At 47.4% G+C, this 22467-nt stretch overlaps 2 protein-coding genes across 10 annotated transcripts in view; one reads left to right on the top strand and one right to left on the bottom strand.

The window, feature by feature from the left end:
• NQO2 (N-ribosyldihydronicotinamide:quinone dehydrogenase 2) overlaps positions 1 to 5172 on the bottom strand; it is a 37105-nt gene extending 31933 nt beyond the window's left edge. For 2 of the 3 annotated variants that reach the window (XM_045505627.2, XM_074348028.1), the window contains exons 1-2: positions 5033 to 5172; positions 4396 to 4537 (exon numbers count right to left, since the gene is read on the bottom strand). The gene's annotated coding sequence lies outside the window, so the exon portion shown is untranslated. The remainder of the gene's footprint in view (positions 1 to 4395; positions 4538 to 5032) is intronic. The other variant, XM_074348027.1, reaches the window with a different exon arrangement.
• Positions 4747 to 20617, top strand: SERPINB6 (serpin family B member 6). 7 transcript variants are annotated; one of them, XM_074348013.1, is made up of 7 exons: positions 5127 to 5267; positions 13260 to 13434; positions 15360 to 15509; positions 17634 to 17751; positions 18479 to 18621; positions 19716 to 19871; positions 20083 to 20617. In XM_074348013.1, exons 2-7 carry the CDS (start codon positions 13270 to 13272, stop codon positions 20485 to 20487), a joined length of 1137 nt encoding a protein of 378 aa, XP_074204114.1. In that variant the 5' UTR covers positions 5127 to 5267; positions 13260 to 13269; the 3' UTR covers positions 20488 to 20617. The 7 variants fall into 7 exon arrangements, with proteins under 7 accessions (XP_074204113.1, XP_074204114.1, XP_074204115.1 ...); XM_074348014.1 differs by lacking the exon at positions 5127 to 5267 and adding an exon at positions 5304 to 5438; XM_074348016.1 differs by lacking the exon at positions 5127 to 5267 and adding an exon at positions 5469 to 5780.
• The last annotated feature ends 1850 nt before the right edge of the window (positions 20618 to 22467 follow it).

Genomic DNA, 22467 nt, shown 5'->3' with positions numbered 1-22467 from the left:
CATCCCACTTGCCTTTCCCGCTCCATGACCTGTGGTCCACAGGGAGGGACCCTCTCCATCAGGGAATGAATGCCAGTGGTATAGCTAGTGAATGAGCATAGGAATGAGGAAGAGAGGATAAAAAATACAGAAGAGCTCCAAGTGACCGGGAAATGATAACCTTTAGATCCTCAGTCATGAGGCTCTGGAGGCTGACTGGCCAGGGGTCTTCATTGAAGAAGACCAGCAGCCTCTGCCCGCTGTGAGCCCGGGGCTGGGGGACGGGGCGCTGTGAGCACTTCTAGCACCACCACACCGGGCTGGGGCTGCACGCTGGCCCGGAGACAACTGAAACCCCAGGCCTTCGTGGTCAGGTACTTCTTCAGCTGAGTACTCACATCATTTATTTTTAAGTATCTGATTACTTTTCGTTTTGATTCTGTTCTTCATCATAAGCCTGTTAGGATATTAAGTTATGAAAATACGGTAAATATGCACTCAAGTCTATGCTAAGTGAAATCTTTCTCGGAGGATTCTGAGCCCAGAACTGTTAGCCTGCATAACTTGGAAGCAGCCCTCCAGCCTAATTTGAATCCAGGCAGGATGACAGAGAACACTGGCCTACAGAACCTCTGCCTAGGCCCCCCGCCAAGTGAAGCTGCTGGAAAAAGCAGGCGCCTGAGGAAGGACTTGTTCCCGCCCCCTTTTTTTTTCAGTGGCGGCGCTGCGGGGTGAGCCGAGGACCCCGTGCACGCTAAGCGCGCGCTCCGCCCCGAGCTGCACCCTCCCCCGGAACGGCCTGCTCCGTGTGGAGCCGTGCTGGCTTCCTGTACACACCCTCTCATTTTGCAGGTATTGAAGCACAAAATGTAGGCAGGCTGAGGAACTTACTCTATCGGAGGTATCAGCCAACGCGCTCAAACAAGAGAAAGCGTGAGAGACATGAAAACTGGAGGAAGAAATACAGCTATCTCTATCTGCAGGTGACATAATACAGCTGTAGGACACAAGGACCCAAAGAATCAGTGAAAGAAAACTGACACGAATAGTAAGAAAACTCAGTGAGGTAGCAAGTGATAAAGTTAACACATGGAAACAATCCTCTCATATACAACAGGAGCCAGCTGGAAAACATAAAGGGAGAAAAATGCTTCTGCATAAAATCAACAGAAAAATAAAATAACTAGGAATAAGCTAAACAAGAAATGTGCAAGTCCTCTATGAAGGAAACTTTAAAACACTCCTGAAAAAGAAAAACAAGTATTTGGGCAAACAGGAAGATCCAGAATGTTCCTGGCTATGTAGGGGAGGGTAAAACTTACCTTCTCCCCTTCTAGGTTCTTTTTGCTCGTCTCATAATTGAATTGACATACGACAGAGTAAGACGAGAAAAACAAACTTAGCTTCTGTTTGTTGTTGTTGTTGGTGGTGGTGGGGTGGTTTGTTTTGTTCTGTGGGAGAGGAGGTAATCAGGTTTATCTACTTACTTTTAAATGGCAGTACTGGGGATTAAACCCAGGACCTTGTGTGCTAAGCATGTACTTGACCACTCAGCTAAGCCCTCCCCACTAGATTTAGCTTTTTATGTATGGGAGTCCATGAAAATACACGACCCAAAGGCAGCCAGGCAACTGAGACTTACCAGCCTCCCAGAGCCGAGGGCTCAGGATGGAGCTGGGGCTTCCCAGGGGGGAGGGCCTTTTGCAGGAAGATAAGAGCAGGGGTTTGGTAATCAGATGTCTGCCCTGCCCTGCAGGTAAGTCTTTCAGGTAAAAAGTTATCTCTGTTTATAGCTCTCTTTCTGGGCCAGGCCCCCTATCTAAATTCTTTTAGGCAGCTAAGGGAGAGGTAAAGGTTTTCCTGAGTCTGCTGGGTCTTGGCTGCCTTCTGCTCAAAGAAATTCACACGCCAAAGGGGCTCATTTTGGGGTGGCCTGTCCTGCTTTTCTCCAGGCGGGACAACTAAATCAGTAAACGACATTCATTTACCGCAAGGTAAATTCAGTATGACTCTAACAAATACACCAACACTTTCTTTTTCTTTCTTTTAGAGTTAGACAGGCTGACTCTCAAGTTTACCTGGGAAAATAAAGAAGCAAGGACAGCCAGGAAAATCCTGAAACAGGGGAGTGATGAGGGGGACTGGCCCCATCAAGTAGCAAACCATATCATGGAAGCTCTGTGGTTGAAAGAGTGACCAGTGGGGCTAAATACAGTGTCCAGAGACAGACCAGACCCCAGGGCATGCAGCTACTCGCTATGTAGTAAAAGTGCCTGTCAGATCATCAGAGAAAATCACAGACTTCTTAACAAAAGGAGCTGGAACAGCTGGAAAGCCATCTGAAGGAGTTAAAATTGGATCTACATTTCTCTAACAGCAGGGTAAACTCTAACTGGATCAGCAGTCTAAATGTAAAAAGTAAAGCCATACAAATACTGGAAGAAAACACTGGTGAACTGTATAACTCAGAGAAAGGCCTTCTAACTATGATGCAAAAATCTATCAGTCATAAAGGAAAAATCGTTCAATTTGACTACATAAAAAAATGTATGCCAAAAGCACCAGAAGCAGTCCCAGAAAACATCAGATGAGAAGCTGGGAGAAACTATTTGTGCCATAGCTCATAAAGGACTAATTATGCTAATATATACAGAGCATGTAAGAACCGAAAAGAAAGACCAAGCGATTTTTACAATGAACAAAAGTCATGAACAATTCACAGGATGGGGGGAATAAAACAAGAAGAGGCAATGGCTTTTAAACCTAAGAAAAGATGTTCAGACTCACTCATGATAAAGCAAATGCTAATTAGGGTACGGGAGACAGTGTTTCTCACCTGTCACCTGGTAAAAATCCAAAGAAAAAGCCAAGCACAGCTGTCAGCGCGGCCGCGAAGCGGCCCTCGGGCACAGCGGGGGAGGGGGCCAAGCGGCACCACTCCTGAGAGGGGTCTGACAGCACCCAAAGTACGTCTGTATTTACCTTCTGATCTAGCAACCCTGCTTCTAAGAATCATAGAAAACAATCATCACACCAAGCTCTTGCTACCAAAAGTGCGTCTGTGGGCCAGCAGCCTCAGCTTCCCGGGCGCTTGTTAGAAACGCAGGCTCTCAGGGGCTGCTGAGTCGGAATCTGCATTCTGACAGCACCCTCAGGTCGCTGGCATGGCATTAAACTCTGAGAAGCCCAGCACTGGGCTGTTTATGACAGCATTGTTTGTAATTAGTTAAGATGGTTGCCATCAGTGGCAGTCAGTGGAACACGGAGCAGCCAGAGAAAGAACAAGGATGATTTCTGTGTGCCAGATTAAAGAAATCTCCAAAATTTAGTGTTAGGTGGAAAAAAGAAAGTAGCAGAACTATCGACAGACAGCAGGTGGACAGATTGAGTGCTGCTCTTTTGGTAAGAACAGAGTTGAAATTAGAATGAATACACATAAAACACACAAAAATATATAAGATATACGTTAACATATAAAATATATGTAATATCTCACACACACAAACACACACACACACTGAAGCAACAATCAAACCAAAAGAGTTTACTGGGGATCAAAGGATTGCAATTTGGGGCACACAGATTTGGGTGGCAACCCAGCATCCCACTAGGGAGTAAGAGAGGCCAGGGGCTGGAAAGGCAGGAGGCAGGGCTGCCGTACAGAGGATTATAACTGGAGCTGGAGGCAGGAGCTAGTCTTGGTGATTGACCGCCAAGGCCATCACTAGAAGGAGGGGAAAGTCCATTACTGTGGCAAGTTGCAGGTGTTTTTGCAAAGTCCTTGGCATATTTGCAGTTTGGCCCAGTTCAAAAGTTCGTGGTTCCACCTGGTGAGGAAGTGCATAAGGTCCACCTCTCTAATGGCTTTCCAGCTCCATTTTAAAGCCCCTTGACATAAGTGACTCAATTTTATTTATCACTTCATAGTATGTTCATGTTGCTTACTTCTGCAAAAAGATAAGCAGCAATGATAAAGCCGAGCTAATCAAACTGAGGTGAAAAGGACTGGAGAGGACAAGGGTGGAAGGGAGAAATCCCCAAACATTCCTCCATGTGTCCCTACTCCAAAAATAAAGTCAAAGCAGCCACACCTTGGGGAGGAGGGATGGCGGGCTCTGCTGCTGGCACCGACTGAGTGGGGAGAGGGGCCAGGCCAGCCCTCCTACAACAAAGAATTACCCGGCTCAGAGGTCACAGGTGTAGATGCAGAGAACCCCTGGCTTATAGTAAGGACAGAGGAGGCACTAAACAATTTGACGTTTCTGAAATTGAACTTGGTATTTTTAATACAAAGCTAGCATTTCCCTGCCAACTAAAAACCGGCACTTGCCACCTGCTTCTACAAGGGCTGGATCCCACTGGCACTTGCCGGCTGCCTCTGCTTGGATTAAATCATGAGCCACTGCAGCCACTGACCTTCAACACTCCCTGAAAGGAGTTCAGGGTGGAGATCAGGAACGAGGCGCTCTGTGCTCTGGGAAAACTGGCAGCACAGGCCTTCAGACAGGCAGTTTTGGGAGAAGACTTTATGAGCCCAGATTCTTGCGTCTCTTCATATCTAGAAAAGCACTGAAACTGTTAATAGTGACACCAGCATCTCGTGACTAGCAACAAGCCTCTGCCTGAACTGTGCTTGACTGAACGTAACCCCTGCCCTCCCTAAAATCAGACACACTGCTGAGCTCCGCTCGCGTCTTCCCGGCAGCTCCTCAGAGCTACCTGAAAGGCTACCCTGGGCTATCGTCCTCATTTTGCCTCAAATAAGGCTTAGCTCACAACTCTCATGTTGCGTGAGTTTATTTCAGTCCGCACTCCCACTCCAGCCCCTGAGCCTCTCCGTTCTCGCAGACTGCTGGGAGGCGGCAGGCCGGGATTCCGCAGCATTTGTACAATTTATCGGACCGGAGCCGGATTCGCAGGGGCGCGAAGCGGCCTGGCTCTCTGCATTTCACAAGTCTGTTCTGCGCTGTGCCACTTAAGCCAGGTGCCAGGGGTGGCACTTTTCTGGACCTAAGTCACAGCCTCCCCAAAGTCACAGTAACATGCTGCTCACCCCACTGAGAGGCTCCGAAGGGCCAGGCCTTCCTCCCATCCACGCCCCTGTTGGCCCAGTGGGGCCGGTCACCGCACTAGGACCGGAAAGGAGGCGGCGCGCGGGGCTCACCGGGCGCACGCACTGCTCCTCCCCGCCCCGCCCGGGCCCGCCCGCCTCCCCGCCGCGGTATTTGAGGCCCCGGGGCCCCGCCGTTGCTCCGCCACCGCCCAGCCTGCTCTGGCCGCGCGCTCGGGTACGTGTCGGGGCGCCGGGGCCGCGGGGTCGGGCCTGCGCGCGGGGCGGGGAGGCGGGGAGAGCGGCCGGCGGTGACGGCGGCGGCCGGCGGGCGGGGGCGCGCGTCCGGCACGGCTTCCCTGTCGGCTCCCCTGTCAGCTCCGGCGGCCGCGGCAGACGTGACGACGCGGTGAGTGTGCGCGGCCGGCGTCCGGGACGCGGAGGCCCCTCCGACCCGCCCGCGCCCGCGTGGGGCCGGCGCCCAGCCTCCCGGGGTGTTGCGCCGGGCCCCGCGCGCGCAGGTGACCCCGCGGGCGCGCGCCGGGCGTTGGGAATGGAGGCCGGAGGGAAGGCCGGGTCAGTGCCTGGCGGACCCTGCAGCCCAGCCCTGTTTACGGCACAGCGGGTGTGGCCTGAGCTTGGGAACGTTCCAGGCCAGCGAAGATAACCCTGAGGACCGTCCAGATCTGGTTACGACTGTTTTTTGTTTGTTTGTTTTTTGTTTTGCTAAACTCGCTGCAGGCAAAACAAGGTTTGGTGTCTTTGGGGCTGAGGACGTGGTGGAGAGTTTAATGATACTTGGGGTTTGCTACTAGATGAAATTGACACGTTACTTTCTTCTCTTTTCTTCCCTCATAAAGCTCAGTTTGGGGGGAAGAGTCTGGAAAATTAATTCGCATGCCCACAGGACTGCTCCGGGTTGTGGGGAGCTGGGTCAGTGTTGGCCCCTTTGCTTCTCAGCCCAGTTCTGTTTCCTCCCGGGTGTGGTTGGAGGGCCGATGTGGGGAGGCAGCCTGGGTAGAGTAACCTTTGGATCGATCTGGGTCCTACTGCCTGCGTTGCGGGGTGTAACAGGAAGCGCTGAGGTTGTCAGTATTCTGGGGCAGGTCTCAGGATTCCCTACCACTCGTGACTAATTGTGTCCCCAGTTTATGCCACCCCAGGGAAAGGTCACAGTTTGTCATACTTGGCCATGTGAACTAAGCATTTAACTGTATGATGCCAATTCGAATACAAGGCAGTTTATTACAATTCAGCTCATTGCCGTTAACTCCAACCAGTAGGTGAAATTAGAGTGAATGGAATCTGACAAAGCAGGAGACCAAGTCTACATTAAACCAATCTTTTAACAGTTAACTCATGTAGGAAACAAGTACATTCTTAATCCAAGAAGGCAAGAAGCATAATTAGTGACACCTTAAAAAATAACTAAGACTTGATCAGTTGAATGAAATCAATTATGCACATTAACTGCTGAAAGTTACCATTGGTGCTACAGGGGAAAAAATGGTGCCAAAGATAATTTGTTAGACTTGTTTTATGTATATGCACACATGCACACACACGTGTGTATTTTTCATTAACAAAACCTTGATACTGGTTTTTATGTTCATGATTATATATATTTTCAAAAGGCACAATTTCATTGAAGCAGTAAATAATTTTTAAATATATAATGAATTTTGCATGTGTGTGTGCATGTGTTTGTATGAAGGATGCTTTTGCTTGTGTTACCTATAGAAGCTTAAAAAGTAGGAACTTGGAAAGCCATTGTTAGGTGTTTAGTTTGCAATGTGATCTCTGAAATGTGTGTCCTTATCACTGGTATGAGCATTGAATGGAAAAGAGATATTCTTCAATATAGAAATCGCACTGCCATAAAAAAAGAATGAAATAATGCCATTTTAGCAATGTCATGGACCTAGAGATTATCATACTAAGTCAGAGAAAGACCAATACATGGTATCAGTTATATGTGGAATCTAAAATATGATACAAATTAACTTATTTACAAGGCAGAAACAGACACGGACACAGAAAACAAACTTGTGGTTATCAAAAGGGAAAGGGGAAGGGAGGGATAAATCAGGAGTTTGGGATTAGCAGATACTAACTACTTACATATAAAATAGATAAAACAATAAAGTTCTTCTGTACAGCAAGGGAAATACATTCAATATCTTATAATAACCTATAATGAACAAGAATATCTACATGTAAAACTGAATCACCATGCTGCACACCAGAAACTAACATAATATTGTAAATCAACTATACTTCAATTAAGGAAAAAAAAATCTCACTAGGTTGTTTATAATTTTCTTTGATATCTGGAATATTTTAGTGAGCAATGAATCAATGTTTAAATTTGGGTCTATTTTTCTTTCTTTTTTAGGATAAAGATCTCTTTAATCTTATGATTGATTATTGAGGATTTTCATTTTATTGCAAAGTGGTAACGAAAGTCAGTTTATGATTATGTAATAGTGCAGGTTATTTTCAAATTCACGTTTCAGGACAAACGAAGGATTTTAATAAGTGGTACTCAATGCTTGGGCATTTATTTCACAACAGAGGAACTGGGAATAGGTGGAGAAATGACTTTTAAACATGAAAATACCATTTTATTCTGCTCATAAAAAGTTTGTAGATTCGTGACCACATGTGTTTCGCTTCCTCCTCTCATAAAACTCTGCTAAAATGACAGTGAAGGGCCTTGTGAAGCACTGGAAACACAAGGACAGAGAAACGAGACAGGAGACAAACAGTGGACAAGAGATGTCAGAGGTTTGGGAGGAGGGAAGTGACCAGACAGAGGAGGGGGCTGGGTGCCTGTGGAGTAAAGTAGGCACCAACCACGAGGAAGAAAAGACCCCAGGAAAAGAAAGAATGCAGGAAGCAGAAGACGATGCAGTAAACTGACTGGTGTTACCCAGGGAACTGGAGTGGAAGACGGACCTAAGGAAGGAACAGCAGAGAACACAGTCTGCAGAAACTAAAAATACAATGGCTGAGATTGGAGAAAATTGGTAAAGTTTGGAGGAGAAAGTCATTAATGTGTCCCAGAAAATGGAACAAAAAGTCACTGTGATGGAAAATGCAAGTGAAGGAAGAACGTGAGACAGCCGTGCGTCCCAGAGGGCCGGGCAGTGTCAGTTTCTGTGTGAGCCACACGTGTGAACAGGCGGCACAGAAAAAGAGAAGTCAGTCTGGAGGAAACGAACAAGTATCTTAAAAATTCCCAGAGGAAGGGAAATTTTCTTGATTTGTTAGATTGAAAGGGCCCCACCAGGTACACAGCAAAATGAATAAACCAGGCCCATCTGAAGGGCACATGACTGTGACATTCAGAATATCGGGGATAAGGATCAGATTTCATAAGTTTCCAAAGAGTAGGGTGGAAGGGCGGAGGGCTGGATCTGGGGTCAGAATGCCATCAGACTTCCCAACAGCAGAGCCAAAGGCTGAGGGGCAAGAAGCAGTGCCTCAAAGACTCAGAGGTAGAATGACGTGCGGCCATTCCAGACTCTGCTAAGCGGGCAGTCATGTGGAAGGGTGGAATAAGGACATTTTCAGACACGCAAGAAAACGAAACGTATGTGTGCTGTCTTAAAAAGCTATCGGACGATTGGCTTCATCAAAGAGGGGAGTAACCACGAAGCGGGAAGACACTGGGGCCCAACACAAAGGACAGTACTGGCCAAGGGGTATCTCGTGGGGGAAAGCAGCAGGTCCAGACCGACCCACGTGGACAGCGTGGCTGACAAACGTGGGCCAGACACAGAAGTACAGGAAAGGGGGCAGGACAGCTGCAGCCCAGATGGATCCTCTAAGTGCAGCTGTGTTTGAGGAAAGTCGGGCAGATAAAAACTTCACGGGCGGTGGATCAGGGATCCGGAAGGAAACACCTGTCTACCTTTGCCACAACGGTGCCAAGACTCGCACGCTCCTTGAGGACTCAGTTTTGTGCTTTGTAACTCTTCTCTATTAAAAGAAAGGGACTGACGCTTGGTGTCTTTGGACTCAGAAAAAAAAAATTCAAGATGGATTTACAAGACCTTGTTGTTGCTGTAAAGGGAGGATGTTTGAGATCAACATCTTAAGACAAAATAATTTAAAAAGGACCCCACTAGCCAAGTTATGACGATTTGGCACCAATAAGAAAAGGACCATCAGCTAATTGAAATATCTTATTTGTAAAAAGTCATGACCATTAAGAAGTTCAGATGAGGCAAACAAGATGAGCTTTAAAAAGGCACAAGAGAACTTCAGTCACGTTTCAGGACGTGCTGTCCGAGGACCCATCTGTGACTGCTGCGTGAAAATTTATTCCAGCTTATTCCAGGCTCTGAGCCAACAAGCACGGTGGTTACACAGACCGACCTAAAGGCCTAAAGATTAAACTAAAAGGCTTAGAGCCACGTAATATGACAGGACTCTGGGCTATACAACCCAGTCAGAGGAAAACTCAAATACTTCATTTTAAGGAAGGACACTGACTTACAAGAAACTGAAATTTGGTGTTTGGCTGAGGCCTTGTAAAATCCCAGCGAAGGGGGAACTGAAGTTCCGACCTCCCTGCCTCCAAGAATGTGCTTGGCCAACAGTGAGCGCAGGTGGAGCAGCTGGGATGACAGGAACCAGGCAGCCTGCGTGGGGAGGAGATGGCCCCTTAAGGTTAATTTAACCCCAGGGAGCCATTAAAATAAGCATTATTGTCACTTTAGGAGATATAAAAAGATTAAAAAAAAATTAGACCCACGGTGTTAATACTTTTGTGCTGGACTTAAGTACAGGTGTAGAAATAAGTTTTGTAACCATTATACTGCTCTGTGTATTTCTAAACATATTTGATAGTCTTAGGTGATACTAGTTTACTAGATTTGTAAATCTTGATTTATTAGGTTTACAGGAGTTTACATGTTTACTGATGTTTGGTTGTGAAATTTCTAAGTTTGCTTTAAAAAAAGTAGAGCATTAAAAAATCTGATATATTAAAATACGTAACCAATGCTTAAATATTTAAGGAAAAAGAACTTATTTGCTGCTTTGAGGAAAAACTATTTTTATCAGATTGACAAACAGCGAATTGACCACTGACGAGAGCACGTTATTTAGCAAGGATTGTTATTCCCTGTCTATGAAAAAATTCCTTTGAGAATGAAAATCTCTGTGCTCACCAGCAGGGCCACAGTATGTGGGAGGGGAAGAGGGAGCTGGTGGGTGATTCCTTATATCTGAAAATTACTGAAAGGGCTTGACTGACATGACATTTGGGGGAAACTTGCCATGGGTACATAGAAAACTAAAGAACTGGGGAGCAGTGGGAGAGGTAGTATTTACATACAGAAAAGCAGTGTTATGTGAAGGAAAGGTACCTCGTAGGTACAGTGCCCGGCTCAGCTCTGAACACTCCTTGTTACCACAGAGCAAACGGTGGCTGGAGGCCAGGACAGCAGTGGAGGAGGCCCTGTAGTTCTGAGACACCTCTTCCAGCAACATCTGTCTTTTAAACTAAGTGCATGTGTATTAATTTCATAAAAAGAACGACCCCCCAAATAATACAGACATGCTGTAAAAAAATGTGAAAATGCAGAAAAACATAAAAAACATAAAAGTTGCCCACAACCCAGAAACATCTGGTGTACACATTTCCTTCCATTCTGTGTAAATTATGCTCTCGTGTGCTTTTCCTCCTAACTCACATAGATACGATTTTAAAACTGTATTTATAGCTTGACATCTTTTTTCACTTAATTTTGTATATTCCTGTGACATTAGGATGATTTTTTATAATTTTTTTACCTCCATTTAATATTCCATCATGAATGTGACAGTAAATGTGGCCTCTTTCGGGTATTTTAAAACCTTTTTCTGAAGCAACTTAATAGTTGGTTTTGTGCATAATATTTCTATCAGTACCCGTGAGTTCTACCTCTAACGAAATTCCTAGAAGTGGAATTTTTGGCTCAAACAGTATGACTTTTCACAGCATTTTCTTTTCCTTTATTTTTATTTTTTACATTATTCTGAACTACAATGGAAATATTTAGAGTATCAATTTATAGCATCATTTGCATAGTACAAGAAGGAATACTTATCTTACTTTGTCAGTATCGGAAATTAATGGTTTTTGAACTTTTGAAAGTTCTTGTTTTAAAAAGACGTCTTTCATTTGCTCTCCACCCACCTGTGTGTGGGGGGGTTGCCGTGTGCCGCAGGGATTAAGAGGTGGATCCCAGAGCCACAGGCCGGGCTTCCAGCCCTCACTCTGCTGCTTGTAGCCCTGCACAGATTTCTGCTGAAGTCAGTTTTTTTTTTTTTTTTTAAATCAACTCTTTTTGGAGCCCATTTTATTCCATTCTCTTCTCAGTTTTAGGAGTATGTCATCAATCCTGGCTGCTCTGCAGGAACACCACATAGCTTGCTAATTATGCTTATTTTGTTATTTCTGGTAACTTTCCTTCTCACTGTGTTTCACGAGTTGTGTCTGCCTTGGCCTGAAGCAGTGGAACAGTTCACACCGGCCCCGGGGGGCAGGGGCCGCACCACGCTCCCGTCTGGGGAACAAGAGAGCTGCCTCGAATGTCCTGCCCTCAAAGACACAGACGAGGGACGTGTCAGAAGCATCGTTTCCCATTTGATTCCAGGACTTCTACCGAGTGGGCTATTCACTTCTCTCGTGATTAACACATTTTCTACCAGGAGATTGTCCTGAACATCCTGGATCAACCCTAGGGCAGCACTGGTTGCTGGCTTCCTTTTTGCTTAGTGATTTCACGTGGCGCAGACATGACTGTTCCCTCCACAGCCATCAGATGTCATTGTCAGACAAGTTGAGGAAAAGATGCCGTTACCAGCCTCACTGTGCCTTTGAAGACGGCTGAATTTTTGTTTTTCTCTGCGTGAACGTTGACAGTTACTGGATATTAAAGATAGAAGAGAATGCAGGGGAGGGAGATGTTTCTTCCATCCTAGGTTCTCTCTGGCTGGTCTAATAATTAAACTGACGTAAGGCAGATCCACAACAGAGACACAATCACATTTAATTTCGTGCGTGCGGGAACCCCACAGACATGAGGCGCCAAGAAGCGACCAAAGTTGGCAGCTTTTGTATCTTTTAGATAAAGAAACAACTGGCTGTGGGTTTTGCTTGGGGTAACAGGTCAATGAAGAAGTAACGGGGTTTGTTTATACAGCCTTTTCGGCCTTGAATTTCCGTCTCTGGCCATGAAGCTGTCTCTCTACTCCTGGTACAGGGAGGGCATCTTCACGTGGAGATTTCTTCTCCACTTTCAGAGGGACAAAGGAGGGTTAGAGTATCCTTACACCAGCTATTTCTCAAGTAACTTTAATTCACAATGCTCAGTATGCTAAAGTGGTGTATTTTGGGCTGGCCTTCCTTGCAACCCGCCCGGAGCACAGATTATCTGGCACATCCCCGTCCTCACGCAGGGAGCAGAAATCGAGTGACTGACTCGGGGCCCCTGAGCTGGGACTGTCCCCTGGCCTCCCAACTCTTCCTGAGTCTCCTGCTGCTTCCCAGCGCAGGATTTAAGACCAAAGCTGTTCTCCAGTGAAGGACTACTCATCTGTCAGCTGTAATTCCTTTGATACAAATAAACACAACTGCACTGATTTCTCCACAATCCCTTTGGATACTGTGGGCTGCCCAGTCTACTGCTTTCCTGCTGGGAGAGGCGGGCAGGTGTGCCTTTCAAGGTCAGCGACAGGAAGGTTAGAGCCTGCAGCAGATGCGTTCCAAGTTACCAGAGACAGAGTGCTTTATTAATGGCCTCTCTTAGGTTGGCATTTCCATTTGAGTTGATACTCCTTCAACATTTGAGGGGAAAATTGTGTGGATGGTCAAACAGAAGCGCAGATGGGCGGGGAGGGGACATGTGGTGACCTTGCAGGAGACCCAGTGTGCACAGGGCCTACACTTCTGTCCTTCCTCAGTTCACTGAGGCCCGTGGGGCCACGGCCTCTCCCAGTGGACTGGCCATCTTGATCTCCCTGTCCCCAACATGACTATTCAGTTTTGTTTACTTAATATTAGAAACCCACAAAATAATTCAGAGGCTTCCCCCCCCACCAAAAATGAGTTTTGTGTGTGTACCTATTTGCTCATTGAAGCAAAGCATCCATGGTAACTCTTAATAGCTGAGTGAGATGAGGTCGACATGTAGCCTAACTTTACACGACACTGATTTTAAACCCATCATTTCAGACTCGCCATCATGGATGCTCTGTCAGAAGCAAATGGCACCTTTGCCTTGACCCTTTTGAAAAAGCTGGGTGAAGACAACTTGAAAAATGTGTTTTTCTCGCCCATAAGCCTCTCCTCTGCCCTGGCCATGGTCTTCATGGGGGCAGAGGGAAACACGGCGGCCCAGATGTCCCAGGTACGTGCCTGAAGCCAGTTCTGGATAACAGTAAATGCTGTCAATTTGTCAGCTGAGCTGGTTTCAAATCCCAAAGAGCTTGCTCTTGACAGACAGCTTCCCCAGGGCCCACCACATGGTATCTCTTTGGCAGTGGGGCCTGGGCTTCCTGACAGCTCAGTACCTGGCTTCCAGGAGGACAAGCTCGAATGTGCAAGTGCTCATCCAGCCTCTGTTCTGTTCCCTGTCATACTTACTAAGGCCCCGCTGGCCAAGGCTAGTTCCTCGGCCAAGCCCAGAGCCAGCCCGAGAGGGGCCGCAGGGGTGTGAAGGCCTGGCTCACAGGGCCAGGATGGTGGCTGTAGCCTGCCCTCTGGCCCCTGAGGATTCAGGCGAGGCCCGCTCACCCCTCCCAAGGCCCCAGGGCCTCCCTTCCTGGGGCCGGCCCAGGCTCCACATCTAGAAGAGCAGGGCTATTGAGGCTCCTGGGTGCAGAGCTTTGTGAACCAGACAATATCTGCTGCCCAACCCCCAACACAGGCAGCGAGACAGGGAGGGGTCTCCCAGCGGTGGTGGAGGGTTCTTAGTGCTGGTCTGACAAAGTCAGACCGAGTAACCCAAACAGCAGCAGTTTACTTCCTCACAGGCCTGGATGCTGGGTGTCCAAGGTCCAGGTTGCTTCTTCTAAACCACGTGGGGTTCTATTTATCAACTGAAATTCTGCTTCTTTGGACAAGCACATGCACAAGCCTGCTGGAGGCAGGGCTCTGTTGGGCTGGGGAACAGTGTCCTGAAGACGCTCGGCGCTTGTGTGGCCGAGAGGGTCTGCCGGCACGGCCTTAATCTCCAGGGTCTAACAAAGTGGATCCTAATCCTGCCCCAAGGCCTGTGCCTTGGGCTTGACCTCTGCTCTGAGGCTGTCACTTACTTTCAGAGTCACTGGCCAGCTGGAGAGGCTGGGAGTGAGAAACATTTTCATTTTCTACCCAGCCAGTCCTGGGTTGGAAGTATTTCCTTTAAATTCTGCTGGAAAACAAAACAGGTCCCACTTCAGCTCATCTTTCTCTTCCCACACTCTCCGGGGTGGCTGAAGACGCCACGTCCTTTCTGGGCGCCTCCTTGGCTGGATACACGAGTTCCCAGGGGGAGGAGGTCCAGCCTTTCCGCCGTGGCAGGTGGCGCCCCTCCAGTTCTTCTGCGCAAGCCCCCTTCCTCCAGCTGCCAGCAACGGCTTCTTCACTGTCCTTCCAGCCTCAGCAGCTGCCGGGTCCAGAGCCAGCGTCCATATTTTAGCGTCATGTTAGGGCAGAACCACGCCTGGATCTTCCGTGGCTGCAAAACAAACGGCCCCACAGTTCAGTAGCTGGAAATGACAATGCTGATGGTTTCTCGGACTATGGGGAAGGGCCCTGGTGGGGGCTGGGGCTCTGTCCTCCCACAAGGACCTCTCCTCATGTGCTGCCAGGTCTCCAGGGGTGTCCCCCAACCCCCCAGCAGGATGGCCTGGACACCTTACACCATGAGGGCTGGGGGACAAGACAGCAAACCTGGAGCTGCTAGGTCTTTTCAGGCCCGGGCCTGGAACAGTGTCATTTCTCCTGTGTTCCCTTGGTCAGAGCACATCCCAGGGCCAGCCCAGATCCAAGGACAAAGCCTGAGTTTGCAGAGACGGTATGCCTTGTCTGTAGACAGACCACAAGGAGTGGGCACACAGAACTGGGTTTGCAAAGGGTCATTTCTGCTCCTGCCAGTGCTGCTCTGGCTTCCAATGGGAGATGTTACAGGGAGGGTGGCTGGGTGGCTTCCGACAGACGTTTTGTCTTTAATTGGGTGAATCTTCTTTTAAGCTGCAGTGAAGGACCTTTTAGGCTGAGTCTGGTGTGGTGTCCATTTCCTGAAGTCAAGGCATACTGAGGTTGTGCGTTTTCATCTGTTTTTGATTTCAGGCACTTTCTCTAAGCAAAAGCAGTGGTGGAGGTGGAGATGTCCACCAGGGTTTCCAGAACCTTCTCACCGAAGTTAACAGAACCGGCACTCAGTACTTGCTCAGAACCGCCAACAGGCTCTTCGGAGAAAAGTCTTATGATTTCCTCTCAGTAAGTCACACGTGCTGTTTTAACTAAGAAAGCTGAGAACAAGGCCGTGGGGACAGAGGGGCCTTGTGGTATAGCAGAGAGCTTGTGAGCCAAGCTCACACAGGTGGGGTGCACCCTGGGCTCCACTCCCTAACCTCATGCAATTCCTGTAACTGTTTCAGGTTCATCCCCTGTAAAAGGAGCCTTATAATAATGTTGTCCAGGTGTTTCTGATGCTTAAATACAGAAACTATAAAAGAACTAACATGGAGCACAGCACAGTTCGCGATGAGCTGGCCAAAATGCAAAAGTGATCAAATGAGTATTTCTGATCACTGTTTTTCACATATTGATAGTTTTTTGTGCATTGTGAGACTTGTTCACTTTTACACATGTAAATATTTTGATTGTATTTTCCAATGCAGAATTTTTTAAAGTTTTTGTCTAATTACGCTGGTTCTATTTATTTACAGTGCTTTCATGATTTTTTATTTTTCAAAAATTACTCAATCTGAGTTTATTCTTAATATATAAGGATGCAAATAAAGCAGACAAAGCAAGAGTCCTCCCAAACTCCTTTCCACACACACCCCCCCACTGTAACGGCTTTTGCAGATGTGACAGATTTGACGTGTCTCCCCCTGCACACACAGGAATGCAGGGTTCTCCCGACATAACGTCCTCCCCCCATACTTACCGTTCTGTAGTTTGTTTCTGCTCACCTGATGCTGAGTCTGAGATTCGCTGCACCTCAGTCTGAGGGTTGGCCTCATCCTTTTTCACTGGGGTTGATGTTCTCAGGTGTGGATGTTCTGTGACCAGCCAGCCAGCCCCTCGATGGGCAGAGCTCATATCCAACCTGGACCATGCTGCCATTGAATGTGCCTGTGTATGTGTGAGTCCCAGATGGATTTGTAGAAGAGAGGAAGGGAGTGAAGCTTTCAAGTTTTAGTGAATATTGCCAAACTCCCACCCAAAATGCTGCAGCCCTTTACATTCTCTTCAGGGGTATTAGCAGAATGTGCATTCCAGCCCACCATGGCCAGTGTTGCATGTGGTGAACTTTTAACAATTTTGATCATTCATGAGACTGAACAACTTTTTTTGTTTGTTGAACTGTTGCATCTTTTCTGAGAATTGCCTATTTATATATTTTTGTGCAATTTTTCATCTGGGCTCGATCGATGTCTTTTTAATTTATGAGTTTTTTGTACATTTGGGTCAATCTTATTACTTTTTTTTCATTATTTTTCACACTTGTCTCAGAATCTAAATTGACTGAAAACAAATGGTGTAAAGTGAATGTAGTCAAGATGAGGTTTAATATTGGTAAGATTTGTACACCAGTTATTTTTTTGTTTTTCTTTTACAAGTTGGTTTACTTATTTTTATCAGTCTTAGCAACATCCTAGGTTATTGTCATCTTTTAATGAAGCCCTTGATATACAGAAAAACAAAACTAATAATAAACACAAATAATTGGCTTATTTTCCTTAATTTTTTTTGGTGGGTATTTTAGGAAAAGCATTGATATTTAAGATGTTATTTTGATATTGGACTGTAAAACAAGGAGATTAGAAATATTTGTCAGTCGTTCCATAGTGATTTAGTATTCCAAGAATCCAATACCAATTGCTGCATATAATTAGGTATTCCTTTAATTTGATTAGTCATTGCTTATTAAAGGATAATTTAAATAGCAGTTGTTTCAAATGTGTTTAAAAGTTGTGGAAATCACCCAAGGGTGTGACGAGTTAGCAATACATGGGTGCCCAGTTTGCTTCCAGACTGTCTTCCCAGAAGCACTGATTCACAAGCCGAGCAGTGAACTGACAAAGCGTGAACCGTGCCAGGTTAGATGACACGATGCCTCTGGGTCAGCCGGTGCAGTGTAGGGGCTCCTGCGAAGGGTTGAGCAGTTCACGGCGTTTATTTGATTTCCAGACTACAGTTTTAGTTAGTTTATAAGCTAAGAAGAAAAGTAGCTGAAAACTGAGAAATTGGATTTTTGGTTTATTCTTTGTATTGATTTGTATGTTACACATGTAAATCATAAAATTATTGATGTTCTGATTTGGCACTATGTGGAAGTAAACTGTTGATTATCTTTGTAGCCACGTGATTATGTTGCTCTGTCTCTCCTAGTCTTTCAAAGATTCCTGCCGCAAATTCTACCAGGCGGAGATGGAGGAGCTGGACTTCAGCAATGCTACAGAGGAGTCCAGAACACACATAAACACCTGGGTAGCCCAGAAGACAGAAGGTGAGAATATGTCGTTATTTCTGTTTTCATACTATTTTAGTCTTATCACCAGTTCCTTCACAAGACCATCAAATGTAAACTGGGAAATTTTTTTTTTCTCTAAATAACTGTAAACTTTTGAAGTCCACTTCTGAAGAGCTGTCAATGTGTGGTTACTTCCTCTGCCTTTTCCCTGTCCACATCAATACTGGTGCATCTCTTCCGGGACAGCCCATGTTTTAACTGCTGCTGTTCTTACATTACTATAGTCTTTCTTTTCATAAAAAGGGCAAAGAAAAATTTGCATACAGGTCTCAGCTGCCTGCCTGTTGGCACTGCTGGTGCTCTGTGGGCGCCAAGCATCACTGCAGGACACCTGGTTAAGCTCTCATCCACCTATGGTTAACTTAAGTGTTCACACTCGCTACAGTCTCTCTCCTTCTGGATAATCCCCCTACGTGGTAAACACCAAACATTCTTTTCTCTCTTGCTGTGAGTTATCCTACTCTTATTACTTTGTTCATTTTATGTGTTTTATTCAACTGATGGTATTTTTCTGACCAGAGCATTTAAAGTTTTTGTTGCTGCCTTTAAGGACCAGTCTCCCTGTACATGGTTATGTTTGAGGGACAGTGAGCGCCTTCCTCTGGGCACCTGACAGCTCACGGAGATGGCCCAAGAGCACTGTCCCAAACACATCCATCAGGAAACCCTTTTAGCTCACTGGTTCTTTAATTCTCCTTTTCAGGGAAAATTACAGACTTGCTGTCTCCAAATTCAGTTGACCCCATGACTAAGCTTGTTCTTGTGAATGCCATCTACTTCAAAGGAAACTGGGATAATCAGTTTGACAAAGAGCACACCCAGGAGAGGCCGTTTAAAGTCAGCAAGGTGAATGTTTTGCAGTAACAGAGGAGGTTCTCGGAAAGTTTCTGTGTTCACACTGGTTTAACAAACGTGCAAGACTCCCTACCTCAAGTGACTGCTTCAGGTGGCTTCAGGCAGCCCAGCATCCGTACTCCCCAGCCAGCCCGGGGCCTCCCTCTCTTCCTGCCCCTCCTCCTCAGTGTCATCGGAGGTGGCTGCATAAGCCCTCTTCGGCTGCTGGGCATTGTCTGTATGGCCAGTCCCCTGGCACAGCTCTCAGGCTGAGGGTCCTTGGCTTCCCAGAACTTTTGAGATCAAGTTCAAACTCCCAACTTTGGCACGTGAAGCTCTTGGTGGACCCAGGTCCTACCTGTTTCTCCATCCTCATTCCGTCAACACCTGTGTGCTCCTCTCTCTCCAGCAGTCCCCCATCCTGGTTTCGGTACCCATCTTCTAAGCTATCACAGAACCCTGCTCTCCTCACAGTAGCGCTGATTCCCCGGATCCCTCTGACCCCTGTGAAAATGCAGGAGCAGGGAGGTTGCTTAGGAGTCATGATGACCTGGGCTGGGCTGATGGCAGTGAAGGGGGAAGCACAGGTCTGATTTTTGTTTTACTTCAAAAATAGAGACAATATGGTTTGTAGTGAGTCAGATGTGGGGTGTGAAGGAGGCTTTTTGACCCTGCTGTGAGTGGCGTAACCATCAGCTGAGATGGGGAAAATTATAGATGGAGTAGACGTGGAGGGGAATGCTAGGGGCCAGTATGAGAGGTGACCTTGGGGGTTTATGTCCAAATGCAGGTGTCATGTAGGCACTGAAATTCATGCATCTGGAGTACAGGGGAGAGATCCCAGCCAGAAAGATAAATTTGGAAACTATTTAAAGTCACAAGACTGAATGAAATCTCCAAGAGAAGAGCAGCAAAAAGCCTGAGCCCTGGGTCCCCTAGAGCTTGGAGGCTGAAGTGGTGAAGATGAGCTGGCAGAGGAGGGGACTGGTGTGGTATCTGGAAGCCAAGAAAACACCTCTGGGGGTCCAGAGTGGCCAGCTCCGATGAGTCATCAAAGGTGTCCACTGGGTCTTGTTCAACTTGATGTTCACCCATTTCCTTCACAGAACGTGGAGAAGCCTGTGCAGATGATGTTTAAGAAATCTACATTCAAAATGACCTACGTAGGGGAAATATTCACCCAAATTCTGGTGCTTCCCTATGTTGGTAAAGAGCTGAATATGATCATCATGCTACCAAATGAAAACACGGATTTGGAAACGGTAACTTGGTGGCAACTGCGCTGTGGGGCAAGGGGACCACGTGTGAACCTCTGCCCAGCAGGCTCCCCACTTCCCAGCAAGCTCTGTCTGAAGCTGGCGGCCCCCCCTCACTGCCCTCTCCTATCACCCAGCATAGTGTGCACATCACAGCAGATGGCCCTGCGGGGCCGCACTGTCCTGGATCCTAAAATCTTCCCCTCTCCTCTTCTAGGTGGAAAAAGAACTTACGTATGAGAAATTCATAGAGTGGACGAGGCCGGACATGATGGACGAGGAGGAGGTGGAGGTGTTCCTCCCCAGATTTAAGCTGGAGGAGAATTACGACATGGAGGGTGTCCTTCGCACTCTGGGCATGACTGACGCCTTCGAGGAAGCCAGCGCAGACTTCTCCGGGATGTCGTCCCGGAGAGACCTGCACCTGTCCAAGGTTGTGCACAAGTCCTTTGTGGAGGTCAACGAGGAGGGCACAGAGGCGGCAGCCGCCACAGCTGCCATCATGTTGATGCGCTGCATCAGAATCACTCCCAGGTTCTGTGCTGACCACCCTTTCCTCTTCTTCATCCAGCACAGCAAAACTAGCGGGCTTCTGTTCTGTGGCCGGTTTTGCTCCCCGTAAGGAAGCGGTGGGGCGCATGCACCTCTCTGTCTCCTGCAGACCCACTTCCCTGACACTCCACGATATGCCTGCAACCCAAAGTGGCCTTCGGTGACAGTCCAAAAATAAAGTGCCTGATGGTGAAATCCCGTGTTGAGAGTACCCGTGTGTTTGTGTGCTCACATGTCCTGTGTTTTCTGGGACCTGAAACTGCCATTCTGGAGGGTCAGTGGTCACACCAGCAGGGGCAGTGCTGGCTGTTCAGCAAATCCCCCTGCTCTGAGGGTCATCCCTCTGCCCTCACCGTGCCAGGCACCAGGGGTAAGTGGCCCTGTTTGTTAGAGGACAGAGAAGCAGCAGCTACGTGCAGCTGGGGGGAGCAGGCCTCAGAGACCCTCAGCAGGAGCTCTATTCCAAAATGTGTTGCGAGCTCTCCAGAAGCCAGCAGAGGGGCGGGGAGAGCCCAGACCTACGACAAGCCAGTCCCATTGCTCACTCTGCACTGGGGGGATCTGTGGTCACAGACCTGTTCAAATGCACAACCGTCCACATTCTCTGAAAATGTTTAATTGCTCCCAGTGGCCAGAGATGCAGCAGTCAGTTCACAATAATGGAGTTTAAGACAACTTTATGAGTATATGCCAGGTAACTTTCTAATTTACCACAAGTACTGAGAAAAGGTGGTTAAGGTTTCTGTGGCCACTTGTGTTACCTGCTGGAAAGATGATCCCCGCTCACTGATGCTGAGGGTCACATGGGAGAGCAGTGCTGTGTTCCAGAACAGCCACGCAGAGCTCCCCCACTGACCTACTTCCACTCACCAGGGGCTGGGTTCTCTCTAACCTTGTGACGCGATTCATATCTTCATTCTGTTGTTGGTCCTATTTCCCTGTGGTGCCCAAGCCAGCAATTCAGCCATGAGGAGGGACTGGGATTGAGGAAACGTTGTCATTATGAGTGGGATGAGAATAGGGAGGCGGTGTTGTCTCTGCCGTCCTCTCTCCTACCCCTCCTTCCCCGCACAGCTCTGCATACTGCAGGGTGTAGCACAATGGTCTAACCACGAAGGTGGCGAGGTGTGTGTCCACAGGACCACGGTCGCAGAGGGGTCCAGGCATGGGATTTGTGGAGGCCCAGGCAGTGGCCAGACACCAGAGCCTGGGTGGAAGGCGGGGGTTGCTCGTACACATGATGACCCTGATCTCAGTCAGTGACTGGTGGGAAGGATGGGGCCGGGGCCCCAGGACTTGCCCAGCATATCCCTGCTAGGAGGGGATGGGGACCAGGGGTGGGGGTTGGGGGGAAAGGGACGTCCCAGAGGGGCAGGCACAGGAGCTGGGATTTGGATGCACCTGCAGAGTCTGGGGTCTAGGCCTAGCTGGGCTCCTTTCCTCGCTGGGGCTTCACTGTTTCTAAAGGCCTTTCCACAGTGACAGGACCCAGGATCAGGCTGTCAGGACCATCTTGAACAGTGATCCAAAATCCCTTTGGGTTCCAGGTGAGTTGAAAAGCTGCAAGAAATCTAAACTTCTTGCGGAATCTTCATACTGTTTTCCATGGTGGCTGCACCAACTTATATTCCCACCAACAGTGCACAATGATTCCCTTTTCTCTACACCCTTGTCAATATTTGTTATTTCTTGTCTTTCTGATAATAGCCATTCTAAAAGTGTGAGGTGCTCTCTCATTGTGGTTTTGATTTGCATCTCCCTGATGATGAGTGATGTTGAGTATCTTTCCATGTACCTGTTGGCTGGTCTGTATGTCTTCTTTGGTAAAATGTCTGTTCAAATCCTCTGCCCACTTAAAAATCTGATTGTTTGGATTTTTTTGCTTTTGAATTGTATGAGTCCTTCATATATTTCGGATGTTAACCCATAATCCAACAGATGATTTTCAAATATTCTCTTCCATTCCATAGGTTGCCTCTTCATTTTGTTGACTGTTTCCTTTGCTGTATGGAAGCTTTTTGGTTTGAAGCTGTCCCTCTTGTTTGTCCTT

Source organism: Camelus bactrianus, chromosome 20 (assembly GCF_048773025.1).
Source record: "Camelus bactrianus isolate YW-2024 breed Bactrian camel chromosome 20, ASM4877302v1, whole genome shotgun sequence".
NCBI classification, from domain to species: Eukaryota; Metazoa; Chordata; class Mammalia; order Artiodactyla; family Camelidae; genus Camelus; species Camelus bactrianus.
The sequence above is the reverse complement of the archived record's forward strand: the minus strand, read 5'-3'. Positions and strand labels throughout refer to the sequence as shown.